This window comes from Cyanistes caeruleus, chromosome 5 (assembly GCF_971803275.1).
Source record: "Cyanistes caeruleus chromosome 5, bCyaCae1.hap1.1, whole genome shotgun sequence".
NCBI classification, from domain to species: domain Eukaryota; kingdom Metazoa; phylum Chordata; class Aves; order Passeriformes; family Paridae; genus Cyanistes; species Cyanistes caeruleus.
In genome coordinates this window covers 55741477-55767028 of record NC_141705.1, presented here as the reverse complement: position 1 = coordinate 55767028, position 25552 = coordinate 55741477, and the positions used below count along the sequence as shown (strand labels likewise).

General features: G+C 48.0%; 1 protein-coding gene across 1 annotated transcript; it reads left to right on the top strand.

Moving 5' to 3' along the window:
* Positions 1-25182, top strand: SCD5 (stearoyl-CoA desaturase 5). Its single transcript, XM_086889118.1, has 5 exons — positions 1-336; positions 15787-15917; positions 20120-20325; positions 22697-22929; positions 23445-25182. Exons 1-5 carry the CDS (start codon positions 168-170, stop codon positions 23633-23635), a joined length of 930 nt encoding a protein of 309 aa, XP_086745244.1. The 5' UTR covers positions 1-167; the 3' UTR covers positions 23636-25182.
* The last annotated feature ends 370 nt before the right edge of the window (positions 25183-25552 follow it).

Below are 25552 nucleotides of genomic sequence, written 5' to 3'. Positions count from 1 at the left end.
GCCCGTCCCCGCCGCGGTGCGGGGCGCAGCCGGCGGCGCGGCGGCTCCATGGAGGCGGCGGCGGCAGCAACAGATGCGGCGGCGGCGCTCCCCGGCCGCCCGTAGCCGCTGCGGGGCCGCGCTGAGCGGGGGCCGCCGCCGGCCCTCCCCAGAGCCCGGCCGGAGCCATGGCCGCGCCCCGGAGAGAGGCCGGCGGCGAGGCGGGCACGGCGGGCACGGCGGGCGGCGGGCAGGCCATCGTCTGGCGCAACGTGGTGCTCATGGGGCTGCTGCACCTGGGCGCCGTCTACGCGCTGAGCCTGGTGCCGCGGGCGCACATCCTCACCCTGCTCTGGGGTGAGTGCGGGGCATGCGCGGCGGGGGCGGGGGCCCGGGGCGGCGGGGGCCCGGGGCGGCGGGGGCCCGGGGCGGCGGGGGCCCGGGGCGGCGGGGGCCCGGGGCGGCGGGGGCCCGGGGCGGCGGGGGCCCGGGGCGGCGGGGGCGGCTGCGTTCGCCCGTGTCCGTGCCCTGTTTGCTCGGCTTTTGTTGGCCAGCCCCCCCACGGCCGCTCCCGGGATGCCGTCGCCGCGCCGGGCCCGCGGTTGCTGTAGAAACAGGAGGCGCTCTCCCTCCGGTTACATTGATGGGGTGTTTTTTAGTTAAAAAAGCCCAGTCAAGCGCCGATGTTTCTGGTTGAGGGTGTGAGGGAGGACGCGCTGGCCGTCCCTTTAATGTTTCGCAGTGTTACTTTTTGAACACCCGCTGTTTTCTCCTCCGGTTTGGAGTAGAAAATCAGCTCGTCGTTTGTTTCCTGGGGAAGGCGACGCAAATTTTCATTAGGGAAGATGTGAAAAGTCGAGTAAGAGCTGTAAGGTGCTGGCACAGAGACGATAAGCCAGGCTGTGCTTTCTGGGGGGATGATGGCTTGCGGCGTCTGTCCTGCTAGCCGTGAAAAGCCAAGGATTCGGTTTGGGGAAGAGAATGTTCAATAGAGCGTCTTTTCTTCCATCCTACAGTGCTGAGGTCCTCTTTTCTCCTCAGAAGAATGATGCTGGGAGAAAATGCTACCTAGAATCACTGCAGTGTTTATTGTGCGAGGCTTGTCAGGGTTTGTGAGACCAAAGAGATGGTGAATGTCAGCATCACTATTCAGCAGGCAGAACTGTATATTGATTCATTTCAGTCTCGGCGGCCAAGAGGGTTAAAACTTCGGTGCTGCTTACAGCTGATGCAATTTGGATAAATAACCTGCTTCGAGGTAGGTGAGTGGAGAATACAACAGCCTGGGATTCTTTTATACAGAGGCAAGAAGGGTCTCTGCTGCAGGAACTCACAGACGCGGAATTTGGGTTGTTAGGCTGCCATCATCACTGTCGAGGTGACGCTTCAGAAGCCCCAGCTAAATGCTTTAGAAGTCAGGCTTATTCCTTCTGTTTGGAGAAGTCCTAAATCCCTTTTTCACGGGTTCAGCTTTTGATATTAAGTCTGTCTTAAACCCCCAGATACCGCCACCATTGCTGCTTGCAGTTGGGAAATGAATCTTTCCATCAATTACCGTCCTCAGTTTCTGGGTACCCTGGAGGGCACCTGCGTTGGACTGGCAGCCTGGCTTGCACAATCCCCCACCTGCCTTGCTCTTCTGAACCAGAAGAGGTTCACAGGGTGGTTGCATTATGCATAGTTTCCTTTTGTAAGCACTACTCCTCTCGCCTCCCTGTTCCTGGTTGTGTTCAGGCTGATTTCATAGTTTATCTTGGCCACAGCTTGGTGATCAGGGAGACAGGGAGAGCCTGTGGGAGCTGTGTGGCTGGAATGCACAGCCCGTGGTCTGCTCTCAACCCTTTTAGGTCCTGTTGTATGCAGGCAGGTGGGCTTTCCTTTTCTGTTTTGCCTTTCCAAGAAGACAATTTGAAATCATCTCTGATTTCACTGTGCTTAAGCACAAAAATCCCTGAGGCTGGAGACAAAGGACAGAATTGCCAATTCAACCCTCCAACCTCTGAGGTATTTTTTCCTGGTGAGATTAAACAGATGCTAAATAATAAACAGTTCTCAGTGACTTTGCAGCTTAATGCCTTTCCTTCTGAAAGTGAGAGCCTCTCATTGCTTGACATTGTTATTTTTAACAGCCACCCTAGAGCAGACCACAGAGCTTTTACAGGAGTTTGGTGGGTGGTTTTTACAGGGGCTGCACAGCAGGGAGTGAGTGTGCTGGCTCCAGCTGTCCTGGACCCTGCGTGCCACTTTCTCATCTGGCGGCTACCAGCTCTGCTCCCCTCAGAGGTGCTGAGCAACATGAAAACACACACTCTCCTGCAGGATAAGTCACAGAAATTAGCTCGCTGTCACGCTGGTGACCTGTTGGTGAGGTGCCCCTGAGCAGCTCGGGTAGATAGAAAAGGGTGGCTGCTGCTTAAGTTGGCAAACCCACCTCGCTTCAGTGCGGAAGGAGCCAGCGGGTGAAGTCGTGTTGGAAGGAATAAGTGTCAATCAGACGTGTCCCTCGCCCTCCCCAGTTCTCCACATCTCCTTCCCTGTGCAGATCAGCTGTGAGACTGCCTTTCTGTGGGCGCTGGCTGCCAGCCAGCCTTCGGAGCAGGGCTGGCACGCTGGCAAACTTGGATGGCGGGCGTGAGAGTAGTGTCAGGTAGTGCAGGGATGTGTGTACGCTGAAGGGTGCAGATGGAGGAGCTGCAGCCTTCCGTGCATGCCTCTGTGCTTTTCTTCCCAAGCCTTCCTGCGACTCGGGAAGCTTCCCAGTGGTTCTGTGCAAGCCCTTGCATTGCTCTGCTCCTTGCTCCCCACCGCTGCTCCCCCGTGGATAAGCTGCAGGAACAAGCGTGCTGGGATTGGGATGCCAGTGCTGGCTGTGACCTCCATGGTGTGTGGCAGGAAGCCGGCAGCTTCCCATGACTCACCACTGCCTGCTTGGCTTCTTACCTTCTCCTCCCCCGAGCCATCCACCTCTCGTGGTGTTCTCCCTTGGGGGAGGCCGGGTACAAACCCTCCCTCTGTGCAGGGCTCGCTTTCCTCCTTCCCTTCCCACCCCCGGAGGCGGCTGATGCAGCAGCGATTGCAAAGTGAGCTGAAGTGCCACTGTGCCACCTAGAAAACAGCTGTTCAAGCCAAGCTGCCTGCTCGGCAGGGCTCATTTCCATTGGTAATTTATTGACATTTGTCCAGCTGTACATAATAGACAATGGGAAAGCGCTGCCAAGGAAGGCTCAGCTGGTTGTTTACTCAGGATTATCTGTGCTCCTCTGTTCCCATCGCCTCCCGCACCAGCACCTTGAGGCCCTTCCCGCACCCCACGTGGAGCTGGGGCTGCACAGGGGATCCCAAACAGCACTCTGGGTGGTGCAGAGAGCTGGGGATGTGAATTGGTGCAGAACCGGGAACTGGGTTATCTTCCAAGGGATGGACAGATAAGCTGGTTAAAACATAGGCTTTCAGGGCCATCCCAGTGTCTCTGTGGAATTTGATTTCAGTCCAAGCTGAACAAAAACAATGAAATTGCTCATGTCAAAATTTTCCATGAGCTGGGAGCTGCCTTGACCCGAGGGGCAGCGGAGGGGGTGTGCGAGGCATCGAGCAGCCCTGAGCTGTGCCCGTGGGACAGCCGTGGAACCGGCTGAGCGGATTTGCAATGTCCCCTGCTGCGGCAGCCTGGGCTCACTGGGAGCTCTCTTGCCTTGCTTTCTGCCAGCCTGACTTGGGGTTTGGTGCAGGGGTGAGTGGAGAAGACCCTGCTGCCTTCCCCCAGTCCTCAGCAACACAGAGGTTTGCTGAGGTGCCATCACCACTCTCTCCAGGCTCCCAGGAGGAACTGAAGCAGGGTGGGAGCAGCTCGCTGCTAGTGGGGCTGGCTGGGCCAAGCGTGCAGATTTTCCAGGAATGAACTTGTGCAAAGGAGTGCTTGTGGCCAGCTGGGGCTGTGGCTCGCTGATGTCCTCGTTTGGGGATATGCTGCACCACTTTCCAGAGGTCACTTGGGAGGAAACTCCATGTAAGGCTCATCCCCCATGAGAGCAGCATGCCATTAAATGATGCTTCATAACCAGGGACCTCCTTGCTCCAGCCAGGCCCACCCTGTGGCAGTCCCAGTGAGGTTTATCTGTTTGATTTAGGAGAGCAAACTAAAAACCTCTGAAATCCTTGTCCAGAGGGAAGTACCAGCACGTTTCACTGCAGGGCCCGATGCTAACAGCTGCTCACGGTTTCTTTTGGGGGGGCTCATGATAACTTCTTAAAGACTCCAGCTGGGGGAATCACGTGATTGTCTCGGATTTTGTTTGGGAAAAGGTGCTTTTTAGTCTTCACAGAGGGCTCGTGAGGAAGCACTTGAAGTAGGCAAATTAATTTTAGGAAATAGAGCCGCCACAAAAGAGAGTAAGCTGTACACCTGCTTTAAAACCTTTTATTTCAGGCTGCCAAAACAACTTCAAAAACTTGCGCAAGCATGGCCACCCAGAAATCCCAAATCACCTGGATGTGTTTGGCAGAGCCGCCTGAGGGAGGAGTGGATGTCACACGCTGCTGTGCTTGCCAGAGCCTGGGGCTGGGAAGGAGGATGGCCTTGCCCTAATGGTGCTCCTATGGGAAGGGAGGCTTGTTGCTGTTGTTCCAGCAGCGTTTAGGAGACGTTTTAGTGCTCCTGAGAGCGGCAGATTGTTCGTGTTCAGCCACGGCGGGCCCTGTGCCATGCTTATCCTCAGCTTTCCGCCGTGCGCGAGCTGTCGGGGAGCGCAGACGGAGCAGCGGTGCTGCCCAGCTGCACTCCTGCTGAAATGCAAGCTGCTCCCAGGCAAGAGTCTGCATCCTGCCTGGGATCCCTGGATCCTGCCTGGGATGCCTGGATCCCTCCAATAAAAGAGATGAAAGCAAGTGTGGTCTCAGCACTTTGGGTTATTGCCTTTTTCTCGGGCTGCTGGTAGGTAGCACGCCTATGTAATGAGGCACAGGTTGCTCTTGTGCACTGCAGATGCAAGTTTTATTGGTCCTGCATGATTCCAGAGTCTTGGATATTCTTGAGTGCCACCTGCTGGCTTTCTGGTTATTAACTGGTTTTAGTCCCAAACCATTTCCACCACGGCGTTGGAAACTCTGCGCAGACGGCTGTAAATAAAAAAAATCCTAGCTCCAGGGAAGTTCCCCTTGGTACCTCTGTGGATGAAGGAGAGTGGAAATATTGTCTCTGTTTCACACCCAGTGAAATGGAGACATTTGATGGAAACTTCTGTCATTTCTTCTGCCACTCTGGAGAGTGGTTATGCTCCTCTGTGGTCTGGACAGTGGTTATGCTCAGGTGATTTCTGTAGGTGAGGTTTTGGGTCAGAAATAGGGAACAAATGCATTTATCTTGGATACTTGGTGGGAAGGGCTTAATGAACAGAAGGACCTTTCCTCACCTTACTCCCCATGGTGATCTCCTGTTTCCTGGCTCCCAGAACAGTCCTAGCCATGAGCAGGGAGTTGCTCTGGGAGGTTCCTGTGGAATGCAGGAGGCTGGCCTCGTTGTCCATCAGCCCCCAGCTCCACCATGCTTTCAGGAGTTCAGGACAGCTGCTGGCTCACTAGATGATGAGTGGAGAAGAGATGGAGCATCCAAATGTTAATTGCATCTCTGAGGTGCACGTCTGCCCAGGGGAGTAGCCCTGTTTGTCTCCAGAGAAATTTTGGACTGGCTTTTCCTCCCCCAGCCCATTTGAAAGCGTTGTTATACAGCTCTCACTCTCAACAGCCAAATTCTTGGCTTGTTACTTTTCTCCTGGCATCAAGAGCTGAACTCCCATCATCTCTGACAAGAACAAAGTCTTTTCTCAAAGTGTTTCTCTCCTTAAAAATGAGCCCCGGATCTGGGGGTGGCTGTAACATGTCTGGGAATGGTCTGAGCTCCGTGTCCATGGTAAAACTGGGAACACACCCTCACAAAATGCACAGATAGAACAGCATCACAGAATCACTTGGGTTGGGAAAGACGCTCTGAGATCATCAAAACCAGCCATTAGCCTGCAGTACCATGTCCACCACTAAACCATGTCCCTGAGCACCACAACAGCACATCTTTTAAATCCACCCAGGGATGGAGACGCCACCACTTGCCTGGGCATCCTGTTCACGGAATAGGTATGGATGGATACACTCACAGGAGTGTTCCTGGTCTGTACCAGAATCCTGATCTGAAGTGATCTCTTGTTGAGGACACTCCTGCCTGTTGGACGTTTTCCCTTCCCCAGTGTTCACCCCTCTCTTGTTTGAACTGTTGCTGGAGGTGGTTCCTTAAGGCCTTGTCAGCCACAAAGTTCAGCTGTAAGTACGTGTTTTTATTCCTTATCCTGATTTCATCCCCAGTGCATTGGTGGGGGTCCTGTGTTGTTTCCCTCTGCCCTGTGTGCTGCACATCATGTGGCCACCGTGAGCACAGCAAAGGAAAAAATGGGGAAAAAATGGGGAAAAAATGGGGAAAAAATGGGGAAAAAATGGGGAAAAAATGGGGAAAAAATGGGGAAAAAATTCCATGTGTGTGCTGATCCCTGGATGTATGTGATGGTCCTTTGGTCCTGTTGCTCTCAGGAGTGGGTTCACACCACTCCTGAAGAGTTTCTGCAGTGGGAATGGATCAGTGAGCAGTAAAGCTGTGTGTGTTTCACATTGGGATGTTCACAAAGCACTTCTGGGCTGCTCTGACCCGTGCTCCAGCCAAGCCACTATAACCCCAGGCACTCCTTCCCTTTGATCTGTGTGATGAGGACAGAGGTGACAGCTGGATCCAGCAAAGGTAGAGATCCCTGTTTGAATTTAGCAGGGTTGTTGGCATTTGGGCTGCTTCCTGGAATCCTGGGCTCAGGAGAGGCATCCCTGTGCAGCAGCCCCTTGAAGGGAAGGTTTGTTGGCAGCCCAAGAGCTGGCTGTGGCAAACACACAAAAGCCCAGCCAAAGGCCACAAAAGCATAAAGTGCCTTCTTTAGCCATGGTCCACCAGGCCCTGAGGTGGTGCAGGCAGCTCTGGGGAGTCATCAGGGATTTCTGTCTCTAGCTTTTTCTCTTTGGTTACATGTGCAGGTGGGGATGGCAGAATACAGGCTCTGAGGAGCTTCAGTGGATGAGTCAGGATGGACTTTTCTGCAGGAGAAGTCTCAAGGGGCTTACTGCATTGAATTTAGTGTGGTTCCTCATCTCTGCCACTCCACCTACCCTCCCTGCAGTCACAGTTGCACTTGTAACTAACACTGATGTTATAATTGAAGCCAAGCAATTCTTGTAATCAGATTTTGTTTTTACCATGTACGCTAACAATAAAATGTGCTGCCCCACTGGAGAGTGAAACATTAACAATTACTGTGCTAAGTAAGGCAAAGCTGATGTGAAACAGAGGGGAAGGCTGTTTGTGATGCTGGCAGAGGGAACTGTGTGCCTGCCATCCCTCTTGTGCAGAGACCTCAGCAGCAGGGATGGGGATTTCTGGAGGATCTTTCTCTCGACATTTTTGGACAGTGATGATGTTCTGAGTGCTAGAGCTCACTGGAGGAGCAGAGCTGGGCTGGGGCAGGGCTGTTTTTGCTGTAGGGACACAGTGAGGAGTCACTGGGGGAGTGTGGGGAGCAATCATCTGGTGAGTGCCCCTGGAGTGCATCAGCCTGCCCACACACAAGGTCTCCTCCTCTGCCCTGGCATCCTCCAACCTGGCAGCTCTGGCTGACTAACCTGTTTGGTGCAGGGGGCTTGTCCCTTCTAATTTTAATGAGGTTTAGCACTTGTGGCCCGGCTCTGAGGCTAGAACTGCCAGGAGAGAAAGCTGGAAGAGGCCATTTTTTGCAACAGGTTTTGCTCTGAGCTGTTTGGTTATGGAAGGGGGAGGGAAAGATGTAGCAGCTGATAGCACACAAGTGGAGCAGACACAAAGCACCTAGGCAGGGTGCACAGAAAAAAACATCCATCTGGATTGTGAAGTCCTGGAAAGTCAAACCCATCAGATCTCTGCTTCGGTGGTCATGGGGAGGGCACTGGGTCAGAGCAGGGAATTCCCCTGTCGTGTACCTGGTTCTGCACAGGGTAAGCTTTGGCTTTGTCCCTTTTTGGACAGGGATGCTGAACAGTAACAAAACTTTCTTCTTCAGGGCAGAGCTGCCTGCTGAACACAAGGCTCTGGGGTGCTGTGCTAATGGCTTAACCATGCTATTTCTTTACTCTGTCCCTGAAAAAAGAGGTAAAATTGGCATTTATTCTGTCTTGGCATTTACAGAGCACTTAAAACCCACCAGAGCCCGACTCTGTGCGGATTGAGGACAGCAGTGAGGTCACTGGGAGAGAAGTGAAATCTGCCTGTGGTTTTGTGATGACGCAGGACCTAGCTGAGCTGAGACAGGCTACACATAAGCATCAAAAATTTCAGAGAAGCCAAAGCACCTTCCAGCCTTCTCTTTTGATCTAAAAATAGATGTAAGCTGTTCGACATCTTAAGGCAATCCAGTTGCTGGTGAGTTCAGGGAATCTGTATTTCCTTCCTAGAGGAGCTCTAGCATTGGCTGGAACAATTGCTGTCAGCCACGTTTTCCATTGCTCTATTGGCTTTATTTATGTCACACTGGCTGCAGTTGTCAATATGAACATTTCTGCTTTTCCAACCGGAATAAAGTCTTTTGTATACTCAGCCAAAAGTGCTGGCTCTGGGGAATGTTCCTGAAAATGCATACACAGGCATGTGCATCCAGGCAGAGGCAGCCTGGATTTCATGAGCTGGTGATGGAAGCGCCAAGGGGATGTGATAGATGGCTTCTCCTGGAGCTCCACCATGGTACAGAGGGGCAGGAGCAGGGCATCATCAGAAATCATCTTCTCTGCAGCTCTGAAACTCCGCTTCCCCTTTGCCTTTGATGTGCTTCCTCTTATCTCTGTCTCTCTTGGCTCAATTTAGAGTATCTCAGAGGATGTGTAGATCTAATTTTAGATGTAACTTTCCGGCCTGAGATTTCACATGTTTGGTCTCTGCAGGAAAGCACGGCTCCCCGTGAGAGCTGGCATGACCTGTATGGTGGGCGGCCCAGGGAATTGGTGCTGCTGCACGCCAGTGCTTTTTAATTCTCATTTGCTCACTTGAATCCAGCCCAAGGAGCTTTTGATGCCAGCCTTTGATAGTTAGCAGGGCTCAGTGAGCAGAGGGTTGGCTAGCAGAGCAGTGTTTCCTTCCCAGAGACCCCAGGGCCAGAGCGCTCATTCAGCATCACTTCTTGGCAGCGATTTAGGTACTAACGCGAAAATTTCTTCTTCTTCCTTAATAAATGTAGTTCCAGGTCAGGAAACAAAGCTTTTTTTTGTAGGATGCTGCAAGTTAAGTGATATGTTACTGCTCCCTGGTGTCTCTTTCCTGTGGAGGAAGAGATCTCTAAGGTTTCCCTGGAGTTTAGCAGTAGAGATATGTACTGGGGATTTGATAACTTATCTACATCTAAGACTGCTGCATGTTGACCCCAGCCCTCCCACTGGTGCAGTGTGTGACATCAACCAGCAATTTTAACTGAGGTGTTTGGAAAAGCTGCTGGCCTGATTTGGGGTAAGAAAACTTTCCATTCTGGGGAAAGACATGGCATTTTAAGAAAATGCATTCCCAAACTTGGCGTTACCTAATGAAAGTATAAAAGAGCGTATGAGGCACCACAAAATTATCGGCTGCGTTTCTGGTCTGAGCCCTGATGTTGAATCAGAAGAGAATTTCTACCCCTGTCTGTGTGTGTAGTGAAGTGGAGGATCTCTTAGGAGTTCAGAAGAGACCAGGCATGTTGCAGCTACTGAAATGAGTGGCAGTGCTGCCCTGAATTTCAGTGGGAATGAAGCTCTTGGCACTTGGCACTACTGGAAGTACTTTCCCTGGTTTGGTCATATTAGTCCTAAATCTGCTGCTGAATAACAGCAAAAACCCACAAGTGAGGAGGAGAAGGCAGATACAGGATGTGCAGATGTACTGTAATTTTCAGAAAGGAAAAAATCACCACTGGAAGTTACAGGTGTGTTACATATTTATGTCAGTCAGTCAGCTTTGCATGTTTATGCTTTAGCAACTTGCTGTTAGTATGTCTCATGCAGTTCTTCCAGCATAATGGAAAACTTTGGGTTTGACTCATTTGGGTAGTAAAATTCCCTAACAAGCAATTTTTATCTGATTGAATAAGCACAGGATGCTGGTGTGGAAGCAGACAAAAGTTTCATGTCAATTCTTGTAATTTTTAATCCTCAAATAGTTGTTTTTTTTTTAGTACAAGTGAGTCAAGTTGTGGTATCCTTTTGTATACAGGGGAGAAAAAAATGGCTTGTGCTAAGATGAAACTTTCTCGGCAGCTTGCTTGAGACTTTGCTGGGTACTGTGGAGAGAGAATTTCCACCAAATGGTGTCATGTCACGAGATGTCCTCATCATGAACAGCATTTGAAGGTCAGCTGTCTCCAGCTGCCCTCTTGTTGAAGAGGTAACAGATGTCTACAGGTGAAGCACAGCCCTTGTGTTTGTTAATTTTAATTCCCCAAGCAAAAGATGTGCTTTCTTTGCCATTGGTGTGATTAGAATTCACATCTGAGGAAATGACTCCCTCCTGTGCCCATGGGATCTTGCCTCCTGATCCTTGAATGGCTGGAGACACACTGTGTGTTTGTAAACATGTATAAGCCTTTTCTGAATGTAACTTCAGGCTGGGCCTGGGAATGTGTCGGTCCTTGTATGCTAAACAGTGTTGGGAATGCCATGAGCCAGCAGTGGGACCTCCATCCAAACAGAGTGCTGTGTGCTTCTGAAGCTGTGCCCAGAAGGATGGTGGTAGAAGAGCTAAGGTTTTTCCAAAATAGCAGCTGGAGGGTGAAGACCCCACTGGAGGAGCAGCTCCCTGAGCACGTACAAAATAATGCTGTGGGTTGGCTGTGAGCAGGCCTTGGCATCAGGGGCTGGCACGAGGGGACAACAGCCAGCACAGGAGTAAATGGGACTGATGTCCTCAGAAGAAGACATAAAACCAAGGCCCTGACACTTGGTGGCTGTCCTGACTCAAGGTCTGTCACCCTCCTGGTCAGAGCAGGTGTGATAACAACTCTGGGACAGCCTCCAGTAATTACTTGCCTTGGTAATTACTTTTCACATTCTCTGTGTGCAAAATGTCACATCTTGAAGTCCACACCAATTGAAGTGTGCAGGCAGTGCTAGTCCAACAATAGCTGGCCTGTGTTGTCTTTTTTATTCTTTTCTAATTTATTTTTCTAATTCTTCTTTAATTCAATCTCCTCTGCATAGCAACTCCCCTTACCCTTCTTAGTAGAAGGTATAGGGCTAGGTGAGCCATTGCTCTGATCTCACAAGGGCTCCCATCTGTCTTATCTGAAGGGGTGAGCATTTTCCCCCACAAGTTTTTCCCCATTGTTGGTACTGGAGAGATTGGGAGTTTCTGCCCTGCTTGCTGGCATTGATGTAATAAACCCCAATCCTGGCTGATGTCAGATGTGTCATCACTTGACTTAAAACCAAGTCTGCTTCAGGACCACAGAAAAGTTTCTTACATGCTGTAACATGCAAAAAAAGCTCAAAGGTTCTCAGAAGTTGCCAAAGTGTGTTCAGAACAGGCCTGTGGTGGGATCTGTGTTTGGAACAATGTGCAGAGAGCAAACTGTGAGGATGGTGCCAGGCTCAGAGTGGTCACCTTGCTGTGGTGGAATGCAGTGTTCAAGTCCCTGTGAAGGGACTGAGAGCCAGATGGGAGAGAGATGCCAGCAGTGAGACTGGCAAGGGCTGATTCCCCTCCCTGCTCCCAGCCCTGCTATCCCTTCTGTCCGTGCCACTCACACGCAGGGATCGGAGCCGCTGGGTGTGAGTGGTGCCGGGCTCCGTGTGCTGCCACCCCATGGGAATGAGTGTGTGACATTGTTCTGTATGTTAAAGATGGTTTGTGTGTTGACAGTAGTGCTATTGTAAATGAGCAGTTGATTTTGTTTCACTGCTCCTATTTTCCTGTCTGATGTGCCATCCCTCTGAGATAATTGTGATTTGCTCCATCTAACTGGGTTATGTTTGACATTGGTAATGTGTGGATAGCTGCTGTCCCACGGTGCTTCCTTGTCATCTGTGCCAAACAAGGATGTCCAGCCATCTCCTCGCTTTCAGGAGCCAGAGTTGTCTGTTCAGATATGCAGAGTGAACCCAGTGTTTGTTGAGCATCTTCTTTTGGTTGATTTGTTTCTTTAAATAATGAGATAAAATTCAAAATCAATCTGTAATGTGCTGGATTCACAAACAAAACAGAATTGAAATTTTTGGGGGAGTGAGATCTGCTCCAGTTTAAACAACCAGTAAGATCAGAGGATGATTTCCTGATGCCTGTGAAGTAGATACAGACTGTGGCAACATCTCCCATATCTTCATAAGAAGCCATTTCCCTGGATACTGAGATTTTCAGAAGAGTTTGGCTTAGTAAAGCTTTTCTGGAACTCCAGCTATGGGCATAATGAGTTGTTCTGAAAAAGGTGTCCAAATGTTTGGTGTTGTTGATTTCCTATCCATTTCTGTATTACTTGCCTGGTGTAGTTTTCATTGCTTGTGTCTGACAGTGAGATACCTCTGTGCCTGCTGTTCAAAATCAGACTGATGTCTTGCTGCCTTATCATATGGCCCACTGGGAATATTTTATGAACTGTTGGTGATCCTCCTTTCAGACTCCTGCTTCCCCAAGCTTCTCACCCTCATCACAGATCCCTGTCTCCAATTACCACTCCCCAGACTACATTACTTTGCTTTGTCTTTACTTGGAGCCTTCCTTTCCCTGTTTCCGCATGGATCCTTCAGGGTTTTCTTAGCTCTCACTGCTGCTCCAAATATAGCATCATCCCCTGTTGTAATTAGTATGCTGTTTGCCTTTGTTTCAGGTCATTAATAAGAATGTTGAATAAAAATCTTCTGCCTATTGATTCTGGCATGTTCCCATAAATAGCGTCTGTGCACAGGCACAGGGTATTGGAAGCCTAGCAACCCGCCAGCTCCCTGCCTGCACATTACTTTAACCTCATGTGTCTTGTCTCTCTTGCATCCTCTCCTTGTCCCCGTGCACTGGGTCTCTCTTTCATCCGTTTGCACAGCTTTGCCTGCTGTTTTCTCTTCCCCCCTTCCTCTTTGTTCCCTCTTTTAAGTGGTTCCCCCTCTGCTCCAGTTCTGAATCATTTTGCTTATGCTGTGCTCTGTCAAGTGAGCTGGTTGGAAATGCTCCTGCCAGACCTTAGCAGAATGTGCTATGTCCTATGCAGAGGACACATCTGGCTATTTCACCAATTTCCTCTTTGTGCATTAGCTATCCCACTAAATTAAAAAGAAATTATAACATTAATAGTTTGAATTCCAGGTTGTTAATTGGTACTTCGCTTGTGGCTTTATTTTTTCCCCCCTTTTTTCTGCAATAAATATTATTTGCTCTTTATTACTTAGGAAAACAGTTTAGCTACATTTCTAAGAAGATGTTTTCAGTATAAGGAGGAATTGCTATTAACAGGCTGCTTTGCTCCACATTGCAATCCTGTGTTTCACTGACGTGTTCACCCCCTACACACACTCCTATCCCCAAAAATGGAAGAGGTGAGCAAGCAGTGGCCTTCTTCTCATACAGGTCCTGTAGCTGTGCATGATTAATATATAATCAAATGGTAGTCTGATTTTTGGTTTGAGATTCAAATTTATTCTGCAAAGGAGAGCCTGAGACCTATTCCTTACGTGGTAAATATTTTTCATCTTGGCTATTTATGCATTGGGAATTAGTGGTCAAATATTATTTTCAGGCACCTTAATTGCTGTAAGAATCACAAAACTTGCTATCACCAAGCAGTGCATTTGTCTGTCAGGATTTGTTTCTGCTCTGACACTGAACCTCCCGAGTAATTTTGTTTGTTTGTTTCTGGGGTTGTTTCAACCCTCGGGATTTATATTAGGAAGATTCCTGCTCTTATGATTCCTCCTCTGCAAAGCCAAAAAATAGGCATGGTGCGTGGGTATAGGCCCCAGCTGTTTGCTTTATCACTTGAGCACTGCAGCAGTGGGCTGGGGCTGGCAAGTCCCTGGGGGGCTGGCAAGGGCCAGAGAAGGCTGTCCCTGATGGTGTTCAGTGCAGATATTCCACATGGTCTGTTACCTACCACACAGCTTCCTTCTTACACTGGACAGAGAAGGGAAGTGAAATCAACCCTAATGTCGCATATCTCTCATTTTACCCATTTACCTTTCATTCTGGTTTTAAGCAATCATTCATGATTAAGATGGATGGGTGCCCCTGAGAAGCACTTGGTCAATTAAATGATTTCTCGCTTTGAAATGGGAGAAAAGCCCCCTTGTGCTTTAAGGAGGCAAAGAAACTGCTGAAGATGGGAGATTTCAGGCCATGACTAGCAGGAGGTTAACCAGTCACAAAGCCCACAGAAAATATGTTCTTGTAATGATTCAGGACTCTAATATTTTTATGTTAGCTGGATAATGTCAGTATTCTGTGTGTCACAGATCTGTTCCAACAATTACAATCATTTGAATGATTTGGAAGGCTTTCTTTAGTGATGTTTCTGCACAGCTCGACATCACACACAGCAAATGGTAGGATAGGTTTTCCCTAATCTCATGGAAGTCCAAATCCTTGCTGTAACAAGGCATATGCAAAAACTGCTGCTCTGCAGTGGAGACTGGAGTGTGAGGAACTGTGGTGTCAGCATTTTTACTGATCTGAGAGTAATCTGTAGATTCAGCAAAATCTGTAGGTAAGGTGCAGAGAGAATGCATGATTTTAGTTCATTTCTGTACCTCTCTTCAAGTAAGTAGAAATTTTAATTTCACGATAGACTTCAGTGCACTGGGCATAACTGCACAAGTGAGGCTTTTCTAGGAGTCCCATGAGCACTCAGCTTGCTGAAAATCAGAACTGTGTCTTCAGTGATGGCACCTAAAACAGGTTTTAAAGAGGCATCATCTTTACTGGGACCATTCTGACTCCACGTGTCTGCTGCATCTTGTGAGAAAGGCTTTGGTTTGCTGTACAGGAGATGCCAGGGATTTTGGCTACAGACATAATGGCAAGCAGTTTGGCTAAATATGTTTTTGATGGATCCACCAGCTGAGTGGAAAAAGTCCCTTTGCTTCTTCAGTCTGCAGGGGTGACAATCAACGTGAAATATGGTTGCTGTTATTTTCCCAAATATCTTTCCATTCTATTTTCTGTCAGATGTGGAAATTTCAAGCACTGTGAGCTGGGAGTTGATAGAGACACACACCTACATATACATTTGTTTTCTTTTTGCAAAGACAAATGTTTTACATTACATACTGGGAAAAGCAGACTCTGAATTCCTGTCAAGCCACTGCCTGTCTAACAGGGTTCCCTGATGGGCAGACTCTTGTGCAAAAGTACAAAACTCTTTTTTGGGGATCTCCCTGTTTGCTCTGGTAACTCTGTTTAGGTATTTGAAATAGGCTGTTTTAACCAAAACATGTCTGTGTAGGGTGGCAGGGAGCCCTGGCTAAACAACACACTGCTGCTGATGATGTCAATTGATTTGAATTTGTCCTGTAATATTCTTTAATGTTTGAATCTGTTCTTGTTTTAATTTTACACTTGCAAAATAAGCCTGTCCTCTTTAGGCAAAGAGTCTGTGAGGCAGAGGTGGGCTGAGAACCTCATCTGCTGTCTGCCCATTCTCTGCAACCCTGAAGGCATCAGCAGGCTGGGCAAGGAGTATCTTGACACCAAAGAGAGCCCAAATAATGTCAGTTGGCCCCGTGGCACACCCTGTGTTTTGTTTTTGTGTCTTTCAGCGTATTTCTGTTTCCTGATGACGGCTCTGGGTGTGACAGCTGGTGCTCATCGCCTGTGGAGCCACCGTTCCTACAAAGCCAAGCTGCCTTTGAGGATCTTTCTGGCTGCAGCTAACTCCATGGCTTTCCAGGTGAGCTTGTGTTGCTTGTTCAGATTCTTGGCCTCCAGGCAGCTCTCTCTGCTGTGCAGGAATCCCCTCAGTTTAGAGACAAGTAAAAGAAAGAAGGGGGAAAAAAAAAACCCCAACAACCTTTTTTTTCTGACAGAAAGACATTTATTTGCTGTAACACATTCTGCTGGCTCAGGGGATGCAGAGCCCCTCTCACCACCCATGCAACAGTGTGCACTAGGCAGACCAGGAGCAATAATTACACAAGGACCAGGCTGAACGTGACCAAATCAGAGGCTCAGCACCCCAGCAACTGGTCTGTGGCACAGGTCAGGCCCCACACTTTACAGGATAACATGGAGACTTTTATAAGGGCCAGCTTGATGCAAATGTGTCTGTGTAACCAAGTCTGTTCAGACAGCTAGAGACTTTGTGCCCAGAAAGGGGAGCAGGCATCCTTTCACTATCTTAATTTATCTCTGTTTTATGCAGCGTTTTTCACCAGCCAAATTCAAATACGTTTGTGAAGAAGTGTGTTACTAGCTCTGTACTTGCTGGTAGTCAGTCCTAGACCACAGAAACACTTGTGTAACACCCAGCTGGTTGTAGGAGTTAGCCCTGAACCAGGATCTTCTCAGTGTGAATTTGGTTCTTCCTCTGGCTGATAAGGATAGAGATAGGAACCTGTACTAAAATTAAACTTACTGAGCTTGGCTGCCATAACCCCTTGTGGCACTGAGTACCATGTATGTGTTGCGCCCTGAATTTTCATCTTTTTCCTTTCAATCAGGTTGGTTGACTTTTTTGTTCATCTGCCTTGACAGAGAATGAAGAGTCCCTTTATCTACCTCTGTACTGCTCATTTATCATCTTCAATTTTTTCTTTTTTAAGGTGGAAAGAATTAATTAGTTAGCCCCTCTACACATTGCAAAGAGCACAATGCTTTTGCTTGAAAAATGGAAATGTGTCCATTTTGACTAGAACCTTTCTTTATTCTGAACCGTTTTCCATCTGCTGCTTGGTTCATTGCAGAGCTTTACAAGCTCTTTGCTCAGTGTGTTAAACAACTGTTTTGAGGTTTGAGAAGCCCCTGGTACTGTCTCCCTGTTTGTTACACAGCTGATCTTATCTTTCACAAGTAATTTAAATGAATGTGTAGAGCCTGAGCCTGCACCCAGGGATTTCATTGCATTCTGCTCCCCTGTTGCTATGGATTCTGCTCTCAGCTGCACTGGCCTCATCACTGCCTTTGTCTGAGGACACGGTGGGATTCTGAGGCAGGGAAGGAAGTACTTCACAGCAGCTTCAAGTCACCTTTGTGCCCTTCATATCAGAAATAAGATGAAAGGCCAAATTACCCACTCTAAATCTGAAGCCTGCTCCTAATTACCATGACATCCACTGCCTGTAAAGACTGTTTTCACCACCACAGACAGTGAGTGATGTGTTTCCAGGTGCATCACCACAAACTGACAGTGAGTGATGAGTTTTCAGGTCCATCTACTTCACGTTGGCTGTGGGAGGAAGAGGTAGCTGTGGAGGTGCATACAGCATCCCTGGATGCTAAATGAGGAGGAAATACTCAGAATTCTTGAAGGGTAGGGGAAGGAAACTCTGCTGTAGAGTTTTAGCTTGATGCTGGCTGGGCTGTGACATGCTGTACCTCCTCTGGAATACCATCAGATGCAGCCACTTTTGCCATGTGGATTTATTTTTATGATCGAAGCATGCTGAACCGTGTTTCTCCTCTCCATCTAGAATGAAGCTCTCATAATTTTGAAAGACTGTGCTCCTTGCTGTCACTTGTCTGTTTCAGACATAGGTAATACCTGGCTTATTGATCTCCTAGCCTTTGAGTTCCAGCACCCCAGCTGGGCCATGCTGGTGTCATCTCTGTGGCACAATCTGTGTTTGTGCTGGGTGCATTTGTACACATTTTGGTGTGGAAATCTGTGTCAGCACACTGAGACTGCCACACAGCCCAGGCCATTGGCACATTTCAGTCTGCAGGTTTGTTAAGGGATCTGCTAATGAAACCTCACTGTCACAGTGTGATGCTGCTGCTCTCTGCCCTCAGAAGGGATTTCACTCCCGTGTTTACCCAAAACTTGATCAAAAGTGATGTTCTTGAAAAATGGTTGCTAATAATACGCTAGGAGCATATTTACACATGCTGTGCTCCAGTTCTTGCTGTATTTATCGTCAACAGTTCTGGCCTCAGGCCTTTATTTCCTCTTAGCCTTTGTGGTTTTTAATTAAATGCAATTCAGTTGTTTCACAGCTTCCTAACCCTTTCATCTGGGGAATCGTGGGGTTTTTTGCCAGCTCTGCAGGCATTTGCTGTGGCATGAAAAGCCAAGTTAATTTCTCACAGTATCATTGCTTTTCCTGGTTATCTGCTGTCCCACAACCGACTTTATCAAGTGCTCTTATGACAAACTGATCAATAGTCTCACTTGAAAAACTATTTCTGGTTAAGAAAGAAGGCCTTTTCTAAGTGTGCTTCTTGCATAACCCTGTTTTATTTTTAAGTTACTTAATGTTGACATTTTCCAGTCATATGGATATTCCCACTGAAGCCACTTGAAGCAGTGTAGAGGTTCTCATTCCTTCTGATTTCTCTGTAGGAAGGTAGAGGTCTCCCCTTGTTCTCACTGAGGACTTGGGTGACTTCCTTCACTTTTTTGCATGTTTGTTTTCTCATGCAGTGAGGTGGTTAAGGTGCAACACACTGGAGCACTTGCAAGGGGCTGATCCTTGCTGTTTCCTCTCAGTGGCTTAGATGTGTCAGTGCTGCAGAAAAATGTCCCCCTCATCCCCAGCCCACTCCCAGCGTCACTGTGTTCACTACATGACAACAGTAAAGGGCTGAGCATAGCTGAATGCAGTGGAGCTGAGATCTTTCCGGGGCTCTTGTTCCTCACTTGTCCCTGGTGTGCTCTTGCAGGCAGAGAGCATTTTTGCAAAGCTGAAATTGGACATGGAGCCATTTGAGCTGGATTCTTTAGCTGCTCTTTGCAGTTGTTCCCAGAGTGCCCTCAGTGCTTTCTCTCAGACGTTGATAGCTGAAAGAAAGAGCAATGATTTCTGCAATGCTTTCAGCACAGGGCTTTTGCCCCACAAAATAAAGGTTTCGTTATCCTGTGCTTGCTGTGTCCTGTGGTATATTCAGTGCCCAGATGGGTGGTGCCCTGTTCTTACTTCAGAGACACTTCAAACCAGTTGCTCAGTTGTACTGGGAGCAAAGCTGCTGTGGTTGGTGGTTGTGGGTGCTGTTCCTAAAAGTAACCCAAGCCTTTTCTTCCTTGGGCATTTCTGCTTGGGTACCTCCCTGACCGTGCAGAGATGGAAATAGCAACCTCTGCTAAGAACTCCCTGATGAAAGTTCACACTCCTGTGGATCTGGGCACTAACTGACATTTCCATGTTTTGGTGCTGGCGTTGAGCAATTCAGTTCACAGATGAGTGTGTGGCCTGAGGTTTGCAAGTGCTGAATGTGCTTACAGTGCCCTGCACTAATAGCTCAGCACCACTGCAAAAGCCACCAGTTTAGTCTGGTGCATCCAGCCAGGGCATCCTGCAGAGCAAACTGGGAGGCTGAAATCCCTTTGGCTGAATTAACTCAGAAAGTCTCTCTTTATGGATCCAAGTGCAAAATTGTGGTCCATCCCTTCCTTCCTACAGTCCACATGATTCCATTTGCAGCTGTAAGGTATTTCAGTGTCATGTTGTTCACTACAGTAGTTGTAGTGATCCACAAGCTCTGTCCCATTTTCAGTGCTGTGTTTGTGCCTGGAGGGCACCAGCTGCAACCAGCTGAGAAAGAGGATGCCAGAACTGAGAGCCTCTGTACAGTAGTCCCCTAAAAATAAATAGACAAAGTTCCCCATAGCACAGTCTTAAAATAACAATGTAAACATGTGTGTACCCAGTCCCTGCAGCCCATCCTCAGGCACCCAGGGCAGACTGATGATGGTAAGTCCCAAGAGGCTCCAACAGCCATTCCCAGCCCTGAGACTTGTCCAGTCTGTGCCACCAGTTCCCAGATCAGGTGCCATTCCACTGACAGGAGCGGTGTGATGGGCTGGCTGGCTGCAAAGCTGGGGGTTTTAGTCAACACCCTTTTTTGAGGAGTCTCAGGGAGGGGCTTGCTGCTGTTATTGTGTGTGGAAGTCGTAGTGCCTGGCCATTCTCCTCTCACCCCACCGAATCTTTTGTGCAGAACGACATCTACGAGTGGAGCCGAGACCACCGCGTGCACCACAAGTACTCGGAGACGGACGCGGACCCGCACAACGCCCGCCGGGGCTTCTTCTTCTCCCACATCGGCTGGCTCTTCGTGCGCAAGCACCGGGACGTCATCGAGAAGGGCAGGAAACTGGATTTCACTGACCTGCTGGATGACCCTGTCGTCAGGTTCCAAAGAAAGTAAGTGGGAGCGCTGGGCACTGATGTGAGATGGGCGTGGAGAGATCTTCCTGCCTGGTGGTGGGGTTGTGGCTCATTCCTTGTTTTCATCTTTCCCTTTTCTTCCCCGAGGTGTCCCTGCCACCTCGACTGCAGGTGCTGGGTGCCTTCCCTCTGGCCCCCACTGTTCCCATGTGGCCAACACTTGTAGACTGTCCTTGCAGGTTCTGTGGCACAAGCAGTGAGCCCAGTCCTTGTGCCTCTGCTTTCCCAAAAAGCCAGGGCTGGTTACAAAAACAGCTGTGGCAGAAGTTCCTCGGATCTTGGCCTTCTTCTTTGATCACAGAAGCAAAGTCTGCAATCACTGATTGCCTTAACGCAGAAGTGCATGTTTCGCTCTGCAAAGTCATCTTTGGCACCCCTGGGCCAGTGCAGGCAAAGTGCCACCTCTCCCAAGACTGCCATTCTATACAGGATTAATTATCTCCCTTGGGAATTAGCACAGTCCTAGCTCAATTTGCTACACACTCTGTGAGAGCTGGGAATTGAGCAATATCCTTTATGCTCTGTGTGATTACCTGTGTTCTAGGCACAAGAAGACTTTCTGCTTGCAAGCATTTCATCTGGGCACTTTGGAAAACTTATGGCCATTTCTGTGTATTTTCTGAATGAGGGAAGCAGTCAGGTCTAAAAATTAGGGGGTTTTCTGCTAGTGCACAGATTTCTCTAATGCAAAAAAAATTACCCTTGTAATGGAAATCTTACAGGAGTCAGGAATACTTCCCTCCACGTAAGGTTGCTTTTACTGGTTCCTCAGTTGACAGTGCCTTTTTGCAACAGCTCCCTTGCAGTTTGCTGCAGCTCTTCTTTGCTTATTATCTTTTCCAGGATAACAGCATCCCACGAGAAGCAGGCTCTACTGCTTTGGTCATGCTGCAAATGTTGTGTACTGAAGAAGTGAGTTTTCTGTAGGAAAGTTATCTTAGCAAATCCCTTTGCTCTGGATTTGGATTTTGGACTTTGTCCCTTACCCAAATTTGGGTTTCTCCTCTCTACAAGGTTGTAGTGTTGGGGTTTTTTTGACAGTGTGGAAAAACTAGCAGAGCAGGTTACTAAGAATCACAATGAATCCTTCTTGTCATGTTTTGTTTTAAGGCCAAATTGTTAGCTTTGCTGAATTTAGTGGTGCTGCTGAGCTGTGGACAAGGCACCACTCAGTCAGTTTAAAACCACATCACTTCAGCTCAAATCACAGTACTGCTCCAGGCATGAGTGACAGCAAAACCTACCCTCTGTGAATAAGGGAGCAATAATCCTGCAAGTGATGTGGGAGAGGAGCTCACAGGTGAAGTGTCTCCGTGACAAAGTTTTCATGGGGTGAAAGCAGCAGTGTTCCCCAGGCATGTGTCGAGGCTTTGATTCCCCTGCACTTCAGGTAAGAAGGTTTCTCACTCCAAGGTGGATGTTTCAGTCAATGGGAGACAATGTACTCTCTTGTTCAGATGGGAGATTTCATGTCTTCATCAAAGACTTCAGTCTGGGCTTCTTCCATCTCGCAGAATTGTTTTAACTGGTGCCTGATAAGCTGTTTTCATATTTTAGTCTATTAAAATAAATAAAATATTAATATTAAAATAATATAAAATATCTTTTCATATTTTACTCTATTTCCCAGTATGGTAGAGGCTTTGAACTTTGAAGGAGTTTTCTGGACTGGAAAGTATTTTTCTCCTCCAGCTCTACATAAATCCCAGCCTTGAACTGATGAGATTTGCAAATCTTATCAGAAGTCAGTCATATGAGTGGGAAATGGTAATCTTTGGTAGAGCAAAGAAAGGGAGCTTGTGTGCTTGGAGGGCCTTAGCTCAGGTGGGTGAGGATTGAGTTCTGTGAGAGAGCTGAGGAATGCCCTCTTCATCATGGCTGGTGTTGCTGCAGAGCTGCAGATCTCCTTCTGGAGCCCAGGATGTGAGGCACAACCTCCAAACAACAACGAAATATGTCAAGCAGAGAACTTGCAAGGCAAGAGGTTGATTTATTTCATGCACAAGATGATCAAAACTAGCTCATGTGTTACAGGTGAGAACTGTGTTCATGACAACTTCCTTTCAAAAATACTGCTAATATCATTTTTCCAGTTCGCTGTGGGTTTTAATTGAAAGCTGTTTTTTCTGTTTTTGTCAAATAAAAATGACAGTCCTTCCTATCCGAAAGACTTTCAGGGAATGCAAAGTTTTAATAACTGTTTAATAAATCCAAACTCTGTTTTTCTTCACCCCTTCCAGAAAACTCAACAAAAGCAGGGGTCTATTTTACATCTCTCACAGGGGGACGAACAACACGAGTCTTACTCTGCATTCCCTTTTCCCTTCTTGCCCCATAACGCCCGCAGGTACTACAAGAGCTCAGTTGTGCTGATGTGCTTTGTGATCCCCACCATTGTGCCGTGGTACCTGTGGGGCGAGAGCCTGTGGAACGCCTACTTCCTGGCCTCCATCCTGCGGTACACCATCTCCCTGAACGTCACCTGGCTGGTCAACAGCGCCGCACACATGTACGGCAACCGCCCCTACGACAAGAACATCAACCCCAGGCAGAACACCCTGGTCACCCTGGGAGCCATTGGTGAGTGCTGCAGCCCTGGGCACAGCTCTGTGGTGTCCCATCCTCTTTGGCCCTGTCTGGGACGCCGCTTGGAGCCGGGGACTGGGGGAGGCCGGAGCTTGTGCATGCTAGAGGAAGGCAGCCTCGTTCTACTGATGGTGCCCACGCTGGAATAACACCGTGTGGTCTCTGGGAAGGGAGGTGTTAGCACCCAGCAGCAAGCTCTGCTCAGCAGACAGTGCAGCAGAAGGGAGTGACCCCACTTCTGACTCAGTTGTGTGCCTCCTCTCTTGAAGCACTTCTGGTTTTCTTCCCTGAGCCTAAGGCGTGGGACATGCCCCATCCTACCGAGGAGGAAAGCCCAGAGCAATGAAACAGAGCCTGGTTTGGGTCTGCTCCAGAGGTCTGGGGTGGAGTGTAACCTCTACTAGATGCAAGACATGGGAAATGGGTGTTGGAGTGTCCTCCCTGAGCATGTTCCTGGGTTGACAAAAGTGCCAGCCGTGTGGTCTTTAAACTCTCACTTTGTTTTTCAGGTGAGGGTTTCCACAACTACCACCACACCTTCCCGTTTGACTACTCAGCCAGTGAGCTGGGCCTGAAGTTCAACCCCACCACCTGGTTCATTGACTTCATGTTTTGGCTGGGGTTGGTCACTGACCGCAAGCAGGCTCCGAAGGAGATGATCCAGGCTCGCAAGGAAAGGACTGGAGATGGCAGTGCCTGAGGAGTGCCGCTTCGCTGTGCCAGCGCTGCTGTCCGCGTGGCTGGCTGGGTGTGCGCGCACAACCCCGTGCCTGTGGTGGATTTACTCCTGGGTAAAAGTACTTCTTTCGTTTCAGTTTGGTTGGGCTGAATGAGTTCCTCAGGAATTGATTCAGCCACAGCTTCTTTTTTTTTTTTTTTCCCCTTATTAGCTGTCTTATGTCCAAACTTAAGACTATTAAGTGTAAAAATGTTATATATTATTTAATATTGCAGTTAAGCGGGAGAGAGATTTGATTTTAGTCACTGTAGTTCATGTCTGAGATTTGTTGTAATTTGCTTGTTCGTGGTAAATGTTGGCAGGTTGAAGGAACTAACTGTCCTTTCCCAGTGCAGTCAGGGGAGATTTTTGTTCCTACTGCTAATCCAATAAGGTTTTGAGGCGCATCTTTCGGGGGGAGATGGGGCAGGGCCCAGTGTGCTGTGTCAGCTGCATACTCATGGAAAGGACAGACACTGATGAAAACCAGTATGTCCAGGGGAGAAATCACCCTCACTTTAGTTAGATGTTAGTTTGGAAACCTGCTTCCTTCTTTTTGTTAGCCCTGTTAGCCAGCCCAGTGCACTGCTGTCTTTGCTAAATATGAAAACCATTTACTGCTGAGCAGGCTTTTGTGTTGAAGATTAGTCTCTATACAGGCCAAAATACCAACTGATGCTATATTGAGGTGGTTCCTTTGTTGTCACATATACATTGTAATTGTAAATGTATGGAGCTCAACCATGTCTTAAGCCAAATAAAGCTTTGGTTTCAGTGTTTGGAGACCTAAGTCATATTCTAATCAGTCATGGCCATTGATGCATGCATATTTTAGCTCCTTTTGCACAAGAGGCCTCTTTATTTCTTTTTCTGCCTTTGACTAGTGGGTCTTAAAAAACTGACCTTTATCTAAGTCAGAGCCTGTACTAATATTTCAGCTGCATGCAACATCCATTGGTTTCTGAGCAAAATATAAAGACAGTTATGTAGCTTCTGAATTTTAACAGTTGCCTTGCTTAACCAAAAAAACAAAAAAAAACAAAAAAAAAGAAAAAAAGAAAAAAAAATAAAGAAAAAAATTCTAAAAAAAAAAAGGCATGTGGATTTAATGGGACATATAGCTCTTTGTGTTAGATGTTAGCCAGTGCAGGAGAGAGGCTTTGTACTGTCAGCACTGGAGCACTTTTGAAGATAGAGGGCATGATTTTCATTTATACAGAAGGTCACTGCCTTGCCCCTCGGAGAGGGAGTGCCTGTTTCCCAGCCACACAGCCCCACGCCCTGGGCAAGGCAGGGATCTCAAGATAACTGAGACTCAGGCCCAGATATTTTCAGGAAAGATGCAAAAGTGGGGAAAAAAATTAAAATGGTTTCCTTTTTGTTCTGTTTCTTGTTTTTCAAATGATGCCATATAATATAAAAGAGTTGTCTTTATTCTGTCTTTCATCCAGCAGGTGTTTTAAAAGTGTTATTTTGCCATTAATGATGTGTAAACTCTTGAGTGATTTACAATAAACAGTTATGAGTTAGCCTGGCCACTGTGTTTAATTTTGAAACATCTCTCAAAGCAAGGGACTTTGTACATCACACATCAGAATTACAGCAGGGTTTTGCTTGGCATTTCCAGCTACGCATTTGGTGCAGCTCAAAATACCTCGCCCCTCAGCATTTCTGAATGTCAGGGGAAGAGGAGGCTGTCAAATGGAAGGGCACCAAGGGATTTGATTATTTTGGGCTTCCTGGCCAAGATGATAGAGGGGGAAAAGAAACTGGAAGCTGACATAAACTTGAAAGGAGGCTGTGGCAAGTTCTTGCATGTGAAAATCCCGCTTTAATAGAAAATTACCAGCCTGGAGTGACTACAGGACAATGCTTTGGTCAGAAATACAAAATATTTTA

What these genes read in the sequence shown, in the direction of transcription:
- SCD5 (XM_086889118.1), top strand. Translation starts at nt 168, where the DNA reads ATGGCCGCGCCCCGGAGAGAGGCCGGCGGCGAGGCGGGCACGGCGGGC. An exon ending in CTAACTCCATGGCTTTCCAG is followed by an intron (nt 15,918 to 20,119) that starts GTGAGCTTGTGT and finishes TCTTTTGTGCAG; the next exon opens with AACGACATCTACGAGTGGAG. An exon ending in GTCGTCAGGTTCCAAAGAAA is followed by an intron (nt 20,326 to 22,696) that starts GTAAGTGGGAGC and finishes TAACGCCCGCAG; the next exon opens with GTACTACAAGAGCTCAGTTG.